Source organism: Periplaneta americana, chromosome 1, assembly GCF_040183065.1.
Source record: "Periplaneta americana isolate PAMFEO1 chromosome 1, P.americana_PAMFEO1_priV1, whole genome shotgun sequence".
Taxonomy (NCBI): domain Eukaryota; kingdom Metazoa; phylum Arthropoda; class Insecta; order Blattodea; family Blattidae; genus Periplaneta; species Periplaneta americana.
The window spans coordinates 103,408,967-103,424,480 of record NC_091117.1 but is presented as its reverse complement, the minus strand read 5'-3'; the positions used below and the strand labels follow the sequence as shown (position 1 = coordinate 103,424,480).

Genomic DNA, 15,514 nt, shown 5'->3' with positions numbered 1-15,514 from the left:
TTTTTGAGGCCAGGCAGTGCCATGGCACTTTTCTGATTTTTATATTATCGTCAAATTTTGCATTTATAAAAAGTCATATTTTATTCATATTTAAACAAATGAGGTCTACTCTGCAGACCGAACAACTTCTGTACAGGGACGTCGCTAGGGGGGTGCGAAAGGGTGCGCAAGCACCCCATAAAAATCGGAGCACCCCTTTCCGCACCCCAAAGGGCAATTTATTAACAAAATACTAAGCATAAATTATTTTGAAGAACAAAAATAAACAAACAATTTCTTGGATGTGAAAAAACAACTACGTCCCATAGTGTATCGTAATGGATGTGATGAGCAATAATAATAATAATAATAATAATAATAATAATAATAATAATAATAATAATAATAATAGTAATAATAGTATTATTATTATTATTATTATTATTATTATTATTAATAAACAGATGTATAGTATGCGCGCAAGTGCATGAAAGAACATTTTGGATTTTTTATGTACCACATTTTTACAGCTCGCACCCCCATCCGCACCCCCCTTGCTCTGATCCTGGCGACGTCACTGCCTCTGTATCTAGATTCGAACCTATGTATATTCATCTGACATTCCATAAATACCGGTATTCTTGCAGAAATAGTGGTGATGATGATGGATATTATAATGATCATTGATGAGGAAGACGGTGACGACAAAGACACCACTATACCGGTACTACCGAAATCCCAGAGCCAGGGTATTTTTTGTTTGTTTTGTATGCTTAGACGTGGGTTCAAATTCTGCTTTGGCTGGTTTTTGCTCGAGGTTTCTCCTAACTGTAAGGCAAATATGAATTGAAGTAATTCCATGGCGAATCCTTCGGCTTGTCTCTCTGTCACCAATTAAATCGACGCTAGATAAATGTGCAGCTGTTATAGCTGATAAAAATATATGGCAAATATGTAGCTTGATGGTGGCTTGTGGATTTTTGTGCTTATGAAAAATCAAATGACAAATGAATTCGTTGCGATTTTAGAATGACAAATCATGCATTGTGGGAAAATGCGCATACCGGTATTTTGTTTCAATTCATACTCATTTCAAGAAGCGTCTTAAATTATTTCCATAATGATGGTGCTCTAGAATTCCCCTCCAATCGCTGCCACTGAATTGTGCAGGCGCAAACTTAAATAATTTTATTGCATTCTCATACTGCAAAAATCGATATAGAAATTTTGGTCGGAATACGCATTTTCAGAATCCTACTACCTATCGAAAAATGATTTTTGGTTGCTGTTGGTATACAGTATAATAAGAATACTGTAATTTCTCCTAAATTACCGAACGAATTTAATTCATATTCAGTGCTTATCAGTCAATTAATTCATTTTGATAGGAAGTACCGGTACATAAAATATAGGCCCATAAACTTAATAAAAACATAACCTACACAGGTCTTCATTAAAAAAATATACCACTTACTCAATTTTACTTACCAGTACTGCATAAGATAAAATGACAATAATGGAACAGTATAAACTGTAAAGCTCCAAAATTTGTCCGATAAATCGGGATGTGGCTGTGTTGGAGACCGGGCTGTGAATTTTACGTGGATACATCTGGCTTAACAATAGAATGTTAGATGGGACAAGTATGACCCATTTCGAAATTAAACTACATGCAAATCGAATGAATTCGTGCCCATCGCTTCTGGCTCTAAGAGTTTTCATTATTTAGAGACATCTTCGACTTGTATAAATTTGAACATCCTACCATAATTGCAGAAATAAACGTTCACTACCGGTACTCTAGATTCTAGAACGATGGACAGGAAAAATTTGTCCCATTCTTATATTTGATTATGAACTTATTACATATACGCAGTTTTCGTAGACTATTGATATGTATTGCAAACCGACGCTTTGTTTTTCCACTTTATTTTCTAAATGTTTCATAAAGCTACACTGTTTGAGGCCATTGCTGAGTAAAACGAACGGTCTCTCTCTTTGGTCGGAGGAGCTCTTTCTAGTGAAGTGTGTGGATGTAAAGAATGACATATATAAATATATTTCTTGGCTAAGGCTCATATTAGGTCTTTGGTTCCAGGGTTAGTAATCACAGTTCCGGGTGGCACTGAATGGAAAGTTGTGAATATTGGCAATACAAACTCTGGAAAATGAATCTCTTAAAATATTCTGAGAAATGAACTGGGCCAACATTCCATGCCAAGCGTCATGTAATTGATGATTAGGGGGCGGATATTGATGAAAAGTAATCTTATTTTTCACATTAGGATGATGCCTATTAATATAGAAATCCTTTCTACGTTAATATCAACGTAAAAAAATAATTTCTTATATTGCATTTTTTTACTTTTTGAACTAATAGGTCATTTCTATATTTTTTTCGGCATTTTTAATACTTTGAAGAACTTTTAGATCATTTAGAATGCATTTTACTTTCTTCTTTACTGATAGGTCTATTAAATCATTTTCTAAGCAAATAGGTCAGTAGTAATTACCTACTGAATAAGTGAATAACAGTGAACTTTGAGTTTTATAGTTTGGAACAGGCTCTAAAGTCCATCCCTCATTCCACTGAAGGCTTCACTTCACACAACGGAAGTAATATAAAATGTTTGATAACAGCTTAGTTTAAGTGAGGGCTTTGACCACTACTGTTCTTTTGTCGGTACGAGGGTGACTTTAGAATTTATGTTTGGAAGGGGGGAAACTTTCACCGTGTCCTGGACAGGACGTGGTTCGAAAGGGATGTCTACTGTAGTAGACAGTAATTTTAACACAAAGATTTAAAGAATGCACGCTGCACCCACAATTTGTTTTGTCATTCACACTCCCTTATCTAGAAGATCTGGTAACAAAAGTGAAGCGTGAAAGGAGGAGGAGACAGAGAATGAATGCACTGACATGGACCACCCCTGATTGAAATACATTGTAAACCCTCATTAAAATCTATAGTTTTTCCTTAAAACCTCCATTTTGTTGCATGTTCTTTTCCTTTATCTTAGCTAAATTTCAGGAAGTTGCCTCCTCTCTCCGAGATTTCTAGGGCAGTCATTGAAACAAGGTGACTAATTTTTAAGAAATTGTGGTTTGAGTACGGTGACTAATATTTATATGTCATTTTCTTTTAATCTGATGTCATTTTTCCATTAGTTTAAGGGCATTTTAATGATCATTTTAAGTAGATTTTTAGGTCAACATCTGCCTCCTACTGATGAGTGTTGCGAGTGCATAGAAAAAAATAATAGATTATAAAATTCTAAAATTTATCAGGAAAAGTACTAAAACCAAAGATCGTAGGACAGATCAAAGATGAAAGTTGGTCCATGACTGTGGAGGAGCTTGAGGCTTTTATCGGAATTTGGTATATGGGGGAGCATCTGGAACTAAAGGCCTGGAACTGAATTCCCCATGGTCCGAAAAATGAGGGTTGTCATAAATGCTACAGTATATCGCGAGGTTGATTCAAAGAAATTCTAAAGTCAACGAAATCAGAGCAACTGAAAGAAGACCATTTGCTCTGATATCTGATGTCTGAACAATTTCATTCAGAATTCTCCAACTTCCCACAACTCTGGAACCATTATAACAATAGATGAGCAGCTTTTTCCCAATAAAACTCGCTGTCAGTCTCTTCAATTTATGGTGACAAAGCCCTGTAAATATGGGCAGAAATTCTGGGTTGCTCTGGGCAAAAAAAAGTTCCCTACATGAACAAGAATGATATGACGCCAGATAATCGGTGATTTTCAGAGCATATCTTCGAAAAGTTGGTGAGCCTTATTCTAAACAAGGGTTAAAATGTCGAATGTGATAATTTCTTCACCTACCAGCCTCATGGTCTAGTGGTCAGAGCTTCTGGCTATAGTTCATGAGCCCAGGTTCGATTCCTGGTAGAGCACAGGAATTTTTCCTTAAAGGGGATTATTTCTGTGTTCGTCCATGCTCTGGAATTTAGGTTAAGTTTAGATTTAAGACCTCTGCTGGCACCACATACTCATAATCATCCTATCATATCATCGGGGTAATGTAACTCCGCCTTCCAGGTGCCCCAACCTCAGAAGTGGGTTACAACTAAGCCAATGTCAGGAGAGAAGACCAGAAATGTCGAAAATACAACCTGGTGGCATTGGTAAAAAAAAAAAAAAAAAATTTTTTTTTCACCTCCTTGAAACTAGCTGAGAGTCTGAAGTTGAAGTCAAACAAAACAAATCTGGTTGGCATGATAATCCGTGAAAGGAGATAAATACCCACTGACATAAAAAACTTCTGCTCCTGTTGGTATGATACCCAAGTCTTTAAAAAAAAAATGACATTACTATGACGAGTTTAAAAAAGCTAGGCATAGTAACATTCTTCAATATTCAAATTCTGGAGTTTATATAGATCAAATGGCTCGTAAGTACTCAGTAAAGCAGCAGCACATAGGTGGCCCTTGCACACATTCAGTAACATTGTTAATCTAGCTGTAATGAATGCTTGTGTTCTATACAAGAAGTAAGCAGTAATATATTTCACTATGTTACTTTTTGCTAAGCTGAGGAACTTACGAAGGCAAACTTTTTAAAGAGGAATGAGCAGAATTATGGATAGATAAGTGACAATAACACTGAGTTTCTTAAAGACAATAAAAGAAAACGCTGCTAAATAACGGAAAACTATAGTAAAGAAAAAAAAAAGTGCAATCATATGTCACATCTTCAAAAAGGATGTGTGCAATAGCCCAAATGCATTCGAAAAGAGTACAAAAATAGTCACGTGTGTCAGCTGTAATAAATAATCATATAAGGTTTGTTCCAGCAATCAATTCAGAATGCATTCCAAACTAATACCGAACTTCTTTGGACGCATGCGCCAGTTGTGTATGGTGTCAGAACTAGTTTGGGACTTTACATTGTTGAAACGTTTCTTCAACTGTTCTTTCACAGCCTTTGAAGTTTCTTCTCATATTAAAATTATATTCATCTTACAAATTTATTTCGTCATAAAACATCACTATCATTTTCCAAATTACTCATGATCGACTATTTTTTTTATTTTAACCTGCCTAGTCTTGAAGTATTTTAACCATAACTTCAGATTAAACCATCTGCACATGCGTCAACAGTTCAGAATTCCCAGTTCTGCTCATAATCGAATCACTCATTCTGAATGAGTTCTAAAGCACGTTGGAACAGGGAACTGGGAGTTCAGTATGTGTCAGTTCTAGTCTTGTAGGAAGACACATTGAGCTACTGCGCATGAGCAGACAGTTCAGAATTGATTCCGAACCATGCTGGAACAAACCTATTGTAATTCATGCTCCACACATTTAAAAAAAAATAGCTTCGAAAAAATATATTTGCCAATAAAATCTCTGAGATTTATGTGATACTGTATATTAATAAAATATAATATAATTTATAATCAATTTATTACTTGTGTAATATATCGCTGCTACTTACAACAATGCATTATAATTTGGTGTATAAATATTTCTTCTATTGGCATGAGACATTTTTGTTCCACTCATTCTTGAGTGTAGGTGATTTTTTTATTCATTTTTTTAAGTATATTATTTTACGATGCTTTATCATATTGGGTTGAGGGAAAGCCCCAGAAAAACCTCAACCAGGTAACTTGCACTGACTGCGAATCGAAACCGGGCCACCTTGTTTTGCATCCAGATGCACTAACCGTTACTCCACAGGTGTGGATTGTAGATGATGTTCAGTCTTTCTAGTGTTAAAATCGACAGATCTAGACGAGGTCTTTCATTTGGCACCAAAATCAGCACAGTAGCACATCGGAGTCACGAGATATATTGCATACACCCAAAATGGCCGCCAAATGCCACCCCCCTCCCCCCACACACATGTGCATTGCCAACTCAAGTTGATTCTTGCTTCGCAGTTGTATACCCGATCAAACGAGACCACATTTATTTCAGTCGTGTTAATAGTGTCGGAATGGATCACCCTGCAAACATTACATCCTCGTTTCTGTCCTGGTATCCCATGTGTCAGTCTGATTTTAAAGATGTATTCACGTCAAAAATAGTTACAGAATTAGGTTATAATAGAAAACTGCTGCAATTAATTTTAATTCTTAAATAAGTCTACATAGTTTACCACTGTGGCTATGTGGATATCGTGTGTGCTTCCCAATCAAACAGTTCGAGATTCGATTTCTGGTGTAATGGAGAAATTTAGCTTTTGTCCATGAAATTGGGTGTTTGTCCATTGTCCTGTGATGTCTCAGCAATGGTCCCACATCATGCTGATCCTGTGAGACGTCAAGTGTACAATCAAATGAATCTCTTCTCCCCTACCTGTAAGTGTATAAGTCTGATGAAAGTGAAGGTTAAGCAAAGTAGGCTAAAAGAGAACAAAAAAATAAAGAAAAAAACCTATCTATGTCTATTACTTCGAAATATTAAAGTAAGTTAGCCATAGCCATTAAAAATAAAATGAAAACTGATGCTGATGTAAATGGTTAAATAATTAATATAATTATTAAAAAGAGGACTTCACAATTGGCGATACATTCTTAAACACAATGCTATTTGTTGGCGACAGACTATTACAACAGAGTCTGTGGATGAACATCACGTTGCAGCAACCCATTTTAAATACTAATCAAACAATGTAACAAACTACTAATTACTAGAACTAAAAAACTGTCATTCTTGGGATCAGACTACATGAGATTCAAAACAGTCAATAAGAACAGTATTTTGATATAAATATTTCCCTTAAACTATTTAGGCTGCAATATATATTTATAGGAGCAAGAGAAAGATAGAAATTCAAATGAACATGTTACCTTGTGTGTAAAAGGGAGGGTGTTATAGACAGCACACACATACTTACCTGTGAGGCTGATATGCATGAAAATTTTATCAGTATGAAAAATTGGAGCATAATCACTGGTGATTACACAATCAATTTCACTGAAATTTTAAAGTTTTCAGGAAGAACATGATACACCACAGAAAAAATTAAAAACTCGGAGTAACTTTTTATTACAAATTAAGTATTCTTTGTACAAAAACGTCAAATTTTTCATGTAAGTTAACTATACATTAAAAACATACTTCATTAGGTACATATTCACATAAATACTTTTCTTCTTAAAGCAGATGTCCCAAGTCCTTTGCTGTATAGACGAACTGTTCACAGAAGCCTACACTCTGGGATATGTGTACATGTGGAGACAGACTATGAACACAATGGTCTTATTTGTTAGCTAATACTTCTCCAATATTGAAGTCTGTATCATAGAATGACGTGTCTAGCAATATATTAAAATGTGTAGTGAACAATTTTGGTCTGTAGATTGTATATCTGCCTCCACAACTGTCTTGATTCTCTCTCTGCAATAATTTACAACCATGGATGCCAGGCTGGATCCATGCGACACAGGTTATCATGACTGTTAGCTGCGGTCACTAGTGTACTTACCTAGAAAGGAGTAAATTAGTTGAAGTTAATATAATATTAAGTTAGAGAAATGTACAAATATTAATTTCACAAATCAGTGATGGCACGAAACTAGTGAAGAGGTTGGAAAAATTAATAACTTTTTAAATTTAGTCTTTTTTCAGTTTTTCTTTTTAGAGCTTGTAGATGTTATATCATTATTCAACGAACCAAAATCATGGAGACTTTGAACATCATCATTCAATACTCCAAACCCAATAGCATCGACTGTTTTTTATAACAGTGTGTCATTGCATCATTTCTAAGTCAAGATGGCTGACAACATGCATCAAGCAGTTGTTTCTTTGTTAGAACATCAGACATAGAGGAAATTATAATAATGTATAAATGCATTTCCCATTTTTAACACTGATGTTTTAAATAGTAACATTTTGTTACCTTTGTTACCCTATGTTTTATCCATGTTAGCCATTAAATTATAGTATTATTATTTTTAATCTAGTTATTTACTGTAGAAACAGCAGCAATAAGTATATTTTATTGTGTATAAGAAATATGTTTCTGTTAATTGTGTCAAAATAAACTTATAGACATTCAAAGCATTGAATTATCATTTAATAATCTCGCATAAATGGTTTCCGGATGTCTTATTTAACACAAAAATTAATGAAGAAGCAATGTGACACAAATCCAAATTGAGGTTAATACTATACAGGGTGATTCAGACCACCTGTAACAATAATTTATTTCGGAAAGTAGTGCATTAAAATTTTCGAGACAAAAATATTTATTACTAAAGCATATGTGAATTTTCACTTGAGTTTGATTTCATCAATCAGCCTCAACAGAAAGTAGGGTCAGTGGCGTATTTCTTTAAAATTTCAAATGAGAGTCGTGGTCAAATATGGTATCATTTGATAGAGCTATTCAAAACAAACAACTTTCATAGGAAACGTTTTTTTTTTTTTAATTCCTACGCTTTCAATGAGAAAACATACGAAAAGACAATGGGTGATTCAGACCACCCGTAAGTCATTTATTTAGGAAACTAGTGCATTAAAATTTTCGAGACAAAAATATTTGTAACTAAAGCACATGTGAACTTTCACTTGATCTTGATTTCATCAATCAGCCTTAACAGGAAGTAGGGTCATTGGCATATTACTTTAAAATTTCAAATGAGAGTCGGGGTCAAATATGGACCATTTGACAGAGACGTTTCATAGGAAACGTTTTTATCAATTCCTATCTTTTAATGAGAAAACGTACGAAAAGATAATGTCATTAATACTGAGAAATGTTACAAGAAGAAAATGTAAACTAGATAAGTACATTTAATGTTGACATAGGCTAGTACACATGCACAATTACCTGGCTGAGTGTAGACCTGGTGGCCGGCAGCACTGTCGAGGGGTGAATACAAGTAAACTACCCCTTCCCCTTTGCTCGCTCAGCAGTGTTTCCTTTAGTCACCGCAATACAGTATCTAATGCCAGGTCTACATGTATACTGCACTTAGCTAGGTAATAAGCTCAGGTGGCCTTGCTCAACAATGTACAATAAGAAGGAAATGTTTTGTTTTCTCTGTACCTATGTACATACATTTTTCTAGTTTTGCAATTACTTTTGTAACTAATAAAATAATTATCTAAAAGTTAAGAGTGATTACAAATACCTCCAATGTACTACAAACAGAAGCGGTCCTGTGGCATGGGCAGCACGATCTCCTGACTTGAATCTTTGGACTTCTATCTTTGGGTACGGTTAAAAAACACTGTCTATCAAGATCGTTCCACAACAAGAGATGACATATATGTGCAACCCAACGAAGCTGCAGCAGCCATTTAATTGTCATTCTCTTCAATACATAGATGACATTCTTGAAAATAATAATAATAATTAAATAAATAAACCTCTTTCGTTTGCACAATTTGTTTCATTTTAAAAGTATGACACTCTTATTGGAAGACCTTTTACATACAGGTACACCATAAAAATATATAGAGAAATGGGGTTTAATTTAGTTCAAATGATGAATAAATCCGTCATGTTTTTCAATAAGTGACATCTTTCTTCTATACCATGAATAGAACTTTCAAGTAAATCTGATGGAGAATCTAAAATTTGTTGTGAATGGAATCTTTCAGTTCCTCAAAGTCAACTTAATTTTTTAAAGACAGCATCAAATCCAAAAGAATGTTAGGTACTGGGCAGGAATTAGGATGGCTACTTTTAACACTATCACAAATCACGTTGATTAACAGTCTTTTCACTGGAGTATCAATGCATAAAGAGGTTTTCAGTATCATGAATAAAATCTGCGTAAACTTGCAAAGAAAAATCAATTTTACACAGTACAGAGTACAGAAATTGACCAGTGTTTGCAAAGTTGAATAGGCAAGAAATGTAACTTTCAAGGTGTCTCTTTTGAACATCTTGTTACACTGTGCACTGGTACTGTCCCCAAAGAATAGATTAATGTGTGTTGTACCTTGCTCTCAGGTCCATCAGCATTGGAGAGGGTGTTAAGTCGAGACATGATGGCAGTAACAGCTCTTGTCACCATGTTGATGAGCAATTCACCATCCATGTCTGCTGGAGCAGAGTTGAGTGACTCGTGCTGACAGTCATCTTGTTTCTGTGACGTGTGAAGAAACAACAGGATTTTGCATTAAAACAAATAACACACTTATCTTGTTCTAAAGATGGTATGACCAGTATTGAAATATTCTTGTGAAAAATGGAGAGCACATTTATGACAATGGAAAGTGGAGAGAGAAATATAACATTATTCATGTGAAATCACACAGTGCAGTACTCCATCATATATCACTGATGTTCATTATACTTATTTGTTAAACAAATGTCAGAGATAGTTCACCGAATAACATATAAGTAAAATTAATCAACTTTATTTATCTTGCAATTAGAGCTACTTTTACGGATTTTTTCTAGACACTTAGTTTCTCGTCATGAATATTAGATAATTTTGACTTTTTTCTTACTTTACAAATTGTGCATGTTCAGGCTTTCAAGTAGCAGCAGTTGTGCGTTTTGCAGCATTGTCAATGGGATAATACTTTGATTTCCTGACTGACTTTACGTCAAAAAACTTTATTAGATCTTATTATTTCAAGACCCTCACTGTGGATAGCAAGTATAATTGCTGATGTCACGTTCTCTTTTCAAGCACTCATAATACTAACACAATTAAATCACACAATAGAAAGGTAAATACCAAAACAGACTGTACACTGTTGTCTAGTCCATCCAAGAGATAAGGTGTCCGATTCCTAGATCATATATATCCTGATTGGTCAGCCTTATAGACTTTGACAGCAACTTTTGTCAGGTTTACTATGCTGCCATCTAGTTGTTACATAAGGAGTCACATCTTAACCCCCATTTGAATTGCATTAGTGACTGTACTGCAATCTCGGGTTTGTTTATGGCACACAGGTGGCGATCCTGGTGGTTGTTCTCTATTTTAACATAGAGATGAGCAATCTGTTCTATATATATGAGCTATTCTATCTCAAATCGACCGAAATATAGAGAAAATTGACCTTGCAATTTTTAAATACAATGAAACTTTTTCTGTCCATAGACAACTGTGATACAATGCTTTGTGCAAAGTTTGAGGCATCAGAACTTCATAGTGTTTAAATTAAAAATATTTAAATTTATCGTATTTTCATAAAATTAGCAACTTTAAACTGTTGTAGCTCCGAAACTCTTTCACCCAATGATCAAAATCATGATTTATTTTGATGCTGAGAAATTAAAGTTTATATTGACATATAAACACATTTTCTTACTTATTACGGAAATGGAGAAATTTAGATTTTTCCTCATTAAGACGCCTTTGCCAACGAAAAAATATTTTAAAAATATATGGTTAGGTTCCGCATTGAAAGTACAAATAAACACATATTTTTTACTGGAGGTACGTTGATAAGAAAGTATTGAAAATATCAAATAAAGAAAATAAATAGTACGCGCATGAGCTAACCAGCTGACTGTGAGACAGGATCCAGCCGAGGCAAACAAGGCCAGGAGACATAAACACGAGAAGTGCCGTCTAGCAGTGCATGGCTGTGCTAGCCCCCTTCTGCAGAAGAAAATGTTTTAGAATAGTTTGGGGTTACTTTTTCTTATATTTCACGCTAATCACAGTGAGTGTCTCGTTTAAAGTAGTGAGAGTTGCCTTGTCAACACATTCCGTTTCACTCTTACCCGATTCTTCATTATTACTGTTGCAGTTATTACCACTACTCTCAACTTGAACACTAAAGTTGGCTGAACATTTTCTTCTATGACTTCTCTTTATTGAACTGCGTTATCTAAAGAATGTGATTTATTTACTTTCAATCTGCAATATGTACAGTTGTCAAAAAAAAAAAAAAAAAAAAAAAAAGTGGCCGCACTCGTGAACAGCGAATATTTTCTAAGTCCACTTCGGGTCACGGCGATGTTACACGATGCATGTGCTTTTAGAAGCAGATCCGGAAATATAAAATCATTCCATATCTGCGTCTCGTAGACCAGCGGTAGAGTGCTTGCTTAATGATTCGAAGGTTGTGAGTTCGGGCCGTGTTCAAGTTTTCATTTTATTTTTTAATCGTTCTTTAGCGATATAAATACTGTATTATTCAAATTATCATTTATATTATGTTATCGTTCTTTATCGATATGAATAATATTCAAGTTATTTATATTTTATTGTTTCTTTAGCGATATAAATAATATTCAAGTTATAATTTGTTATATTCTGTTATCGTTCATTAGCGATATAAATAATATTCAAATTAGCCTATCATTTGTATTCTGTTATCGTTTGTTAGCGATATAAATAATATTCAAATTAGCCTATCATTTGTATTCTGTTATCGTTCATTAGCGATATAAATAGTGTTCAAATTATCATTTGTATTCTGTTATCGTTCGTTAGCGATATAAATAATATTTAAATTATCATTTGATATGAATAATGTTCAAATTATTATTTGCATTCTGTTATCGTTCGTTAGCGATATAAATAATATTCAAATTATCATTTGTATTCTGTTATCGTTCGTTAGCGATATAAATAATTATCATTTGTATTCTGTTATCGTTCCTTAGCGATATAAGTAATATAAATTTAATGTTAGGTTTAGAAAAATACAGCTGCCTAATACGAGTGTTAGTTTTCTCTTCTTATATTGTTATATTATTACATTATACTATCCTGTAACATAATAAATTGGAAAGGAGTCACGAGGATTTGAACCTGATACGTTGACATTGAATTCCGACTTTCACGACGTTCAACGTTCCTACGTTCTTCCGACTGAGCTATGTCATTTACCTTGTATTAACGTAATTCAACGCATTGTCAGAAACACTACAACTGAACATTCATTTAGATTATATTCTGAATATTTAATAATGATATAAAAAGATTACGTTTATGACAATAATATTTGTAGTTGTAATACCAGCTGCAACAGCAGCAGTGGTAACAGCAGCAATGATTAAGGACGTATTGTGTGGATACAGTTCAATACAGATCTTTCGAAAACAAATTAAACACTAAGTTCGATATTATAAAATAATTATATTCTTCTTAACTCTGTGGACTTCATGTTGAAAATGATATAGTTATTAAGACTCTAACAAGTATTTATATTATTATTTCCTAATTGAAGAATATATATTTTTAATATAATGAATGTTTTGCTGTTATTTTAAGACCTAGGTAGAGGCTAATTCTCTGAGGAAACCACGACACCATTTCTGCCTGCGACTTTGACTTACATGGCTCCACAAAGAGGTGCAGGAACGAAAGAAAGTATAATACGGGCTGTAATTCATCTTGGTTTTTCGGCATCCGAGGCAGGTAGGCATTTCAATGTTTCAGAAAGGACAGCCCGGAGATGGGTGCAAAATTATCAACGCTCGGCAATTTTTGGCCGAAAAGCTGGGAGTGGTAGAAGGAAAATTTCAACACCATAACAGGACGCCAGATTAGTGGCAGAGGTTGAAAGGAATTCCTTTCATACCGCTACTACTTTGAAGGCAGTTGTTAATTTCTCTGGCCACGACCAGACCGTGAGAAATCGTTTAAAAGCCGCCAATTTGAGATCTCGACGTGCCATTCCTAGGGAAGTTCATAAGGAAGAGCATATAGAGGAGCGTTTAGTCTTTGTGGTAGGAAATGGTGATTGGGATTGGAAAAGGGTAATCTTTTCTGATGAAGTCACCTTTTCTACCACAAAGGAAGGACCCACTCTTGTATATTGTCCTCCTGGTATCCGATTCGACCACAGATACGCTGCCATGCGTGCCCGCAGTGGTAGAGTATCTGTGTCGTGTTGGGGGTGGATTTCTCATCGTGGAGTGGGCACAATCCATCATATTTGCGGGAAATTTAACCAGCACAAATATCAATGGTTGCTGGAACGCTATATGGTTCTTTATGCTAGGTTGTTATATCCTGCTGGAATTCTTAAATTTCAGCAGGATAATCATCCAGTCCACACATCTCAATTGATTTGGGACTGGTTTGTGAGGAGACAGGATATCGAATTGATAGATTGGCCTCGTTGCTCTCCGGACTTGAACCCTTTGGAGAATATGTGGGCCCAAGTAAAGAAGCATATGCGGAAAAATTGGCCCAATCCCCTCCAAGACGCTCTGATGATTTGTGGAAGCTCGTCCAGTATGCCTGGGATGCCATGGCTGAGAACAGTCGGTATTTGAAAACACTAGTTGATTCCATGCCCACTCGACTGCAAGATGTGATCGAGATTGGAGGAAGATGGACTAAATATTGAATCGTGGCTTTTTGTTTTTTTTTAACTTAATTGTTTTAATTTCTTAAGGCAGACGCCTGTAAGTTTGTTTTGTTTATGCCACGAAAAATATTTTGTTGAGAATATAATCTTGCTTTCCATTTGCAGCCATAATGTTATAATAAATAATGACAAAGTCATGGCATAATACATTCATGAACCTGATGTTAATTACTAAAACAGCCATAAAAGAAACAGAAGCAATTATATTTTCTCTCTCTCTCCTAAAAAGAACATAAAAAGCATTAAGTTGTGTTTGAATGCACAACCTTACGAACACTTGCCCGAAACGCTACCATTACGCTACAGATTAACACGCAAAAACTTTCATTCTGACTGTAGATATCAGGCCACGTGGTCCAACAACATGTAACATCGCCTGTCTCTGAATTGTAGCGGAGATACCCGAAGGGAACTTTGTGTCTAGAGAGTGGCCACTTTTTCTTTTGACAACTGTACATAATCGAATTATGTTTTGGTACTTTTCAGGTACACCAAATTTTTCTGCAATCAAACGGGATACTTTCTGAAGCCCTTTAACATTGACCCTTTTGTGATGCGTAAGTTGATGGGGATTGAAGCAGCGGTCACCTGAGTAAGATCTGTCCTCCATTTTAAGCAACCTGTGAAATAAATTTTGTTACAACGTAGAAAATGTTTATATTACGGAAGTGCTCACGAAAGACATGCATTTAACTCAATAATCTGATCGATATTGTTTTGAAATACTTTATCTTACCATAATGGTTTTACAAATATGCCTTAACGAATAACTTATAATAATAAATATAAACTTGAAAAATACTGGGTCACAACACTTGCACTTATAAAATGCACACGCAACTTGGCTTGCATGCAGGAGACTAAACATGTCACACAGTTGTCTAGAGGGTGGCGTGGCTCCTCCTCCCAACGCTCGCTTATCATCATCTCTCTGCCAGTGCATGCGGTACTGTGCCGTTCAAGTCTAAATAAAATAATTTATCTAATACCCTCGAAACTTATTGCCGTACCACTAAGCAAACAATGCCGAATCCCTCTTAATAATGCAAGGTTTTTTCTCAATATTTTTTTACAATTTTACAAACTGGCAAAAAACCTAAAAGTAAGTAAAGTCAGATTATCTGTCTCTCTGTAAACAATAAAAATAAGGCTTACTTCTTAGCATAACCTACCAAATGTCAGCTTCAAAATGAGGTCTCGTTCAATGTTCTGCAATAAATGGTTCCAGAGTTCTGAGCGCTGAAAGAGGCCTGTTTTTCT

General features: G+C 35.0%; 1 protein-coding gene across 6 annotated transcripts in view; it reads right to left on the bottom strand.

Annotated features, from left to right (window-relative positions):
- Positions 1-6,981: 6,981 nt before the first annotated feature.
- Positions 6,982-15,514, bottom strand: part of Nipped-A (Transcription-associated protein Nipped-A) — a 494,348-nt gene continuing 485,815 nt past the window's right edge. For 5 of the 6 annotated variants that reach the window (XM_069825168.1, XM_069825181.1, XM_069825178.1 and 2 more), the window contains exons 65-66: positions 9,907-10,053; positions 6,982-7,436 (exon numbers count right to left, since the gene is read on the bottom strand). In XM_069825168.1, coding sequence (XP_069681269.1) covers positions 7,359-7,436; positions 9,907-10,053 — 225 coding nt within the window. In that variant the 3' untranslated portion in view covers positions 6,982-7,358. The remainder of the gene's footprint in view (positions 7,437-9,906; positions 10,054-15,514) is intronic. The other variant, XM_069825182.1, reaches the window with a different exon arrangement.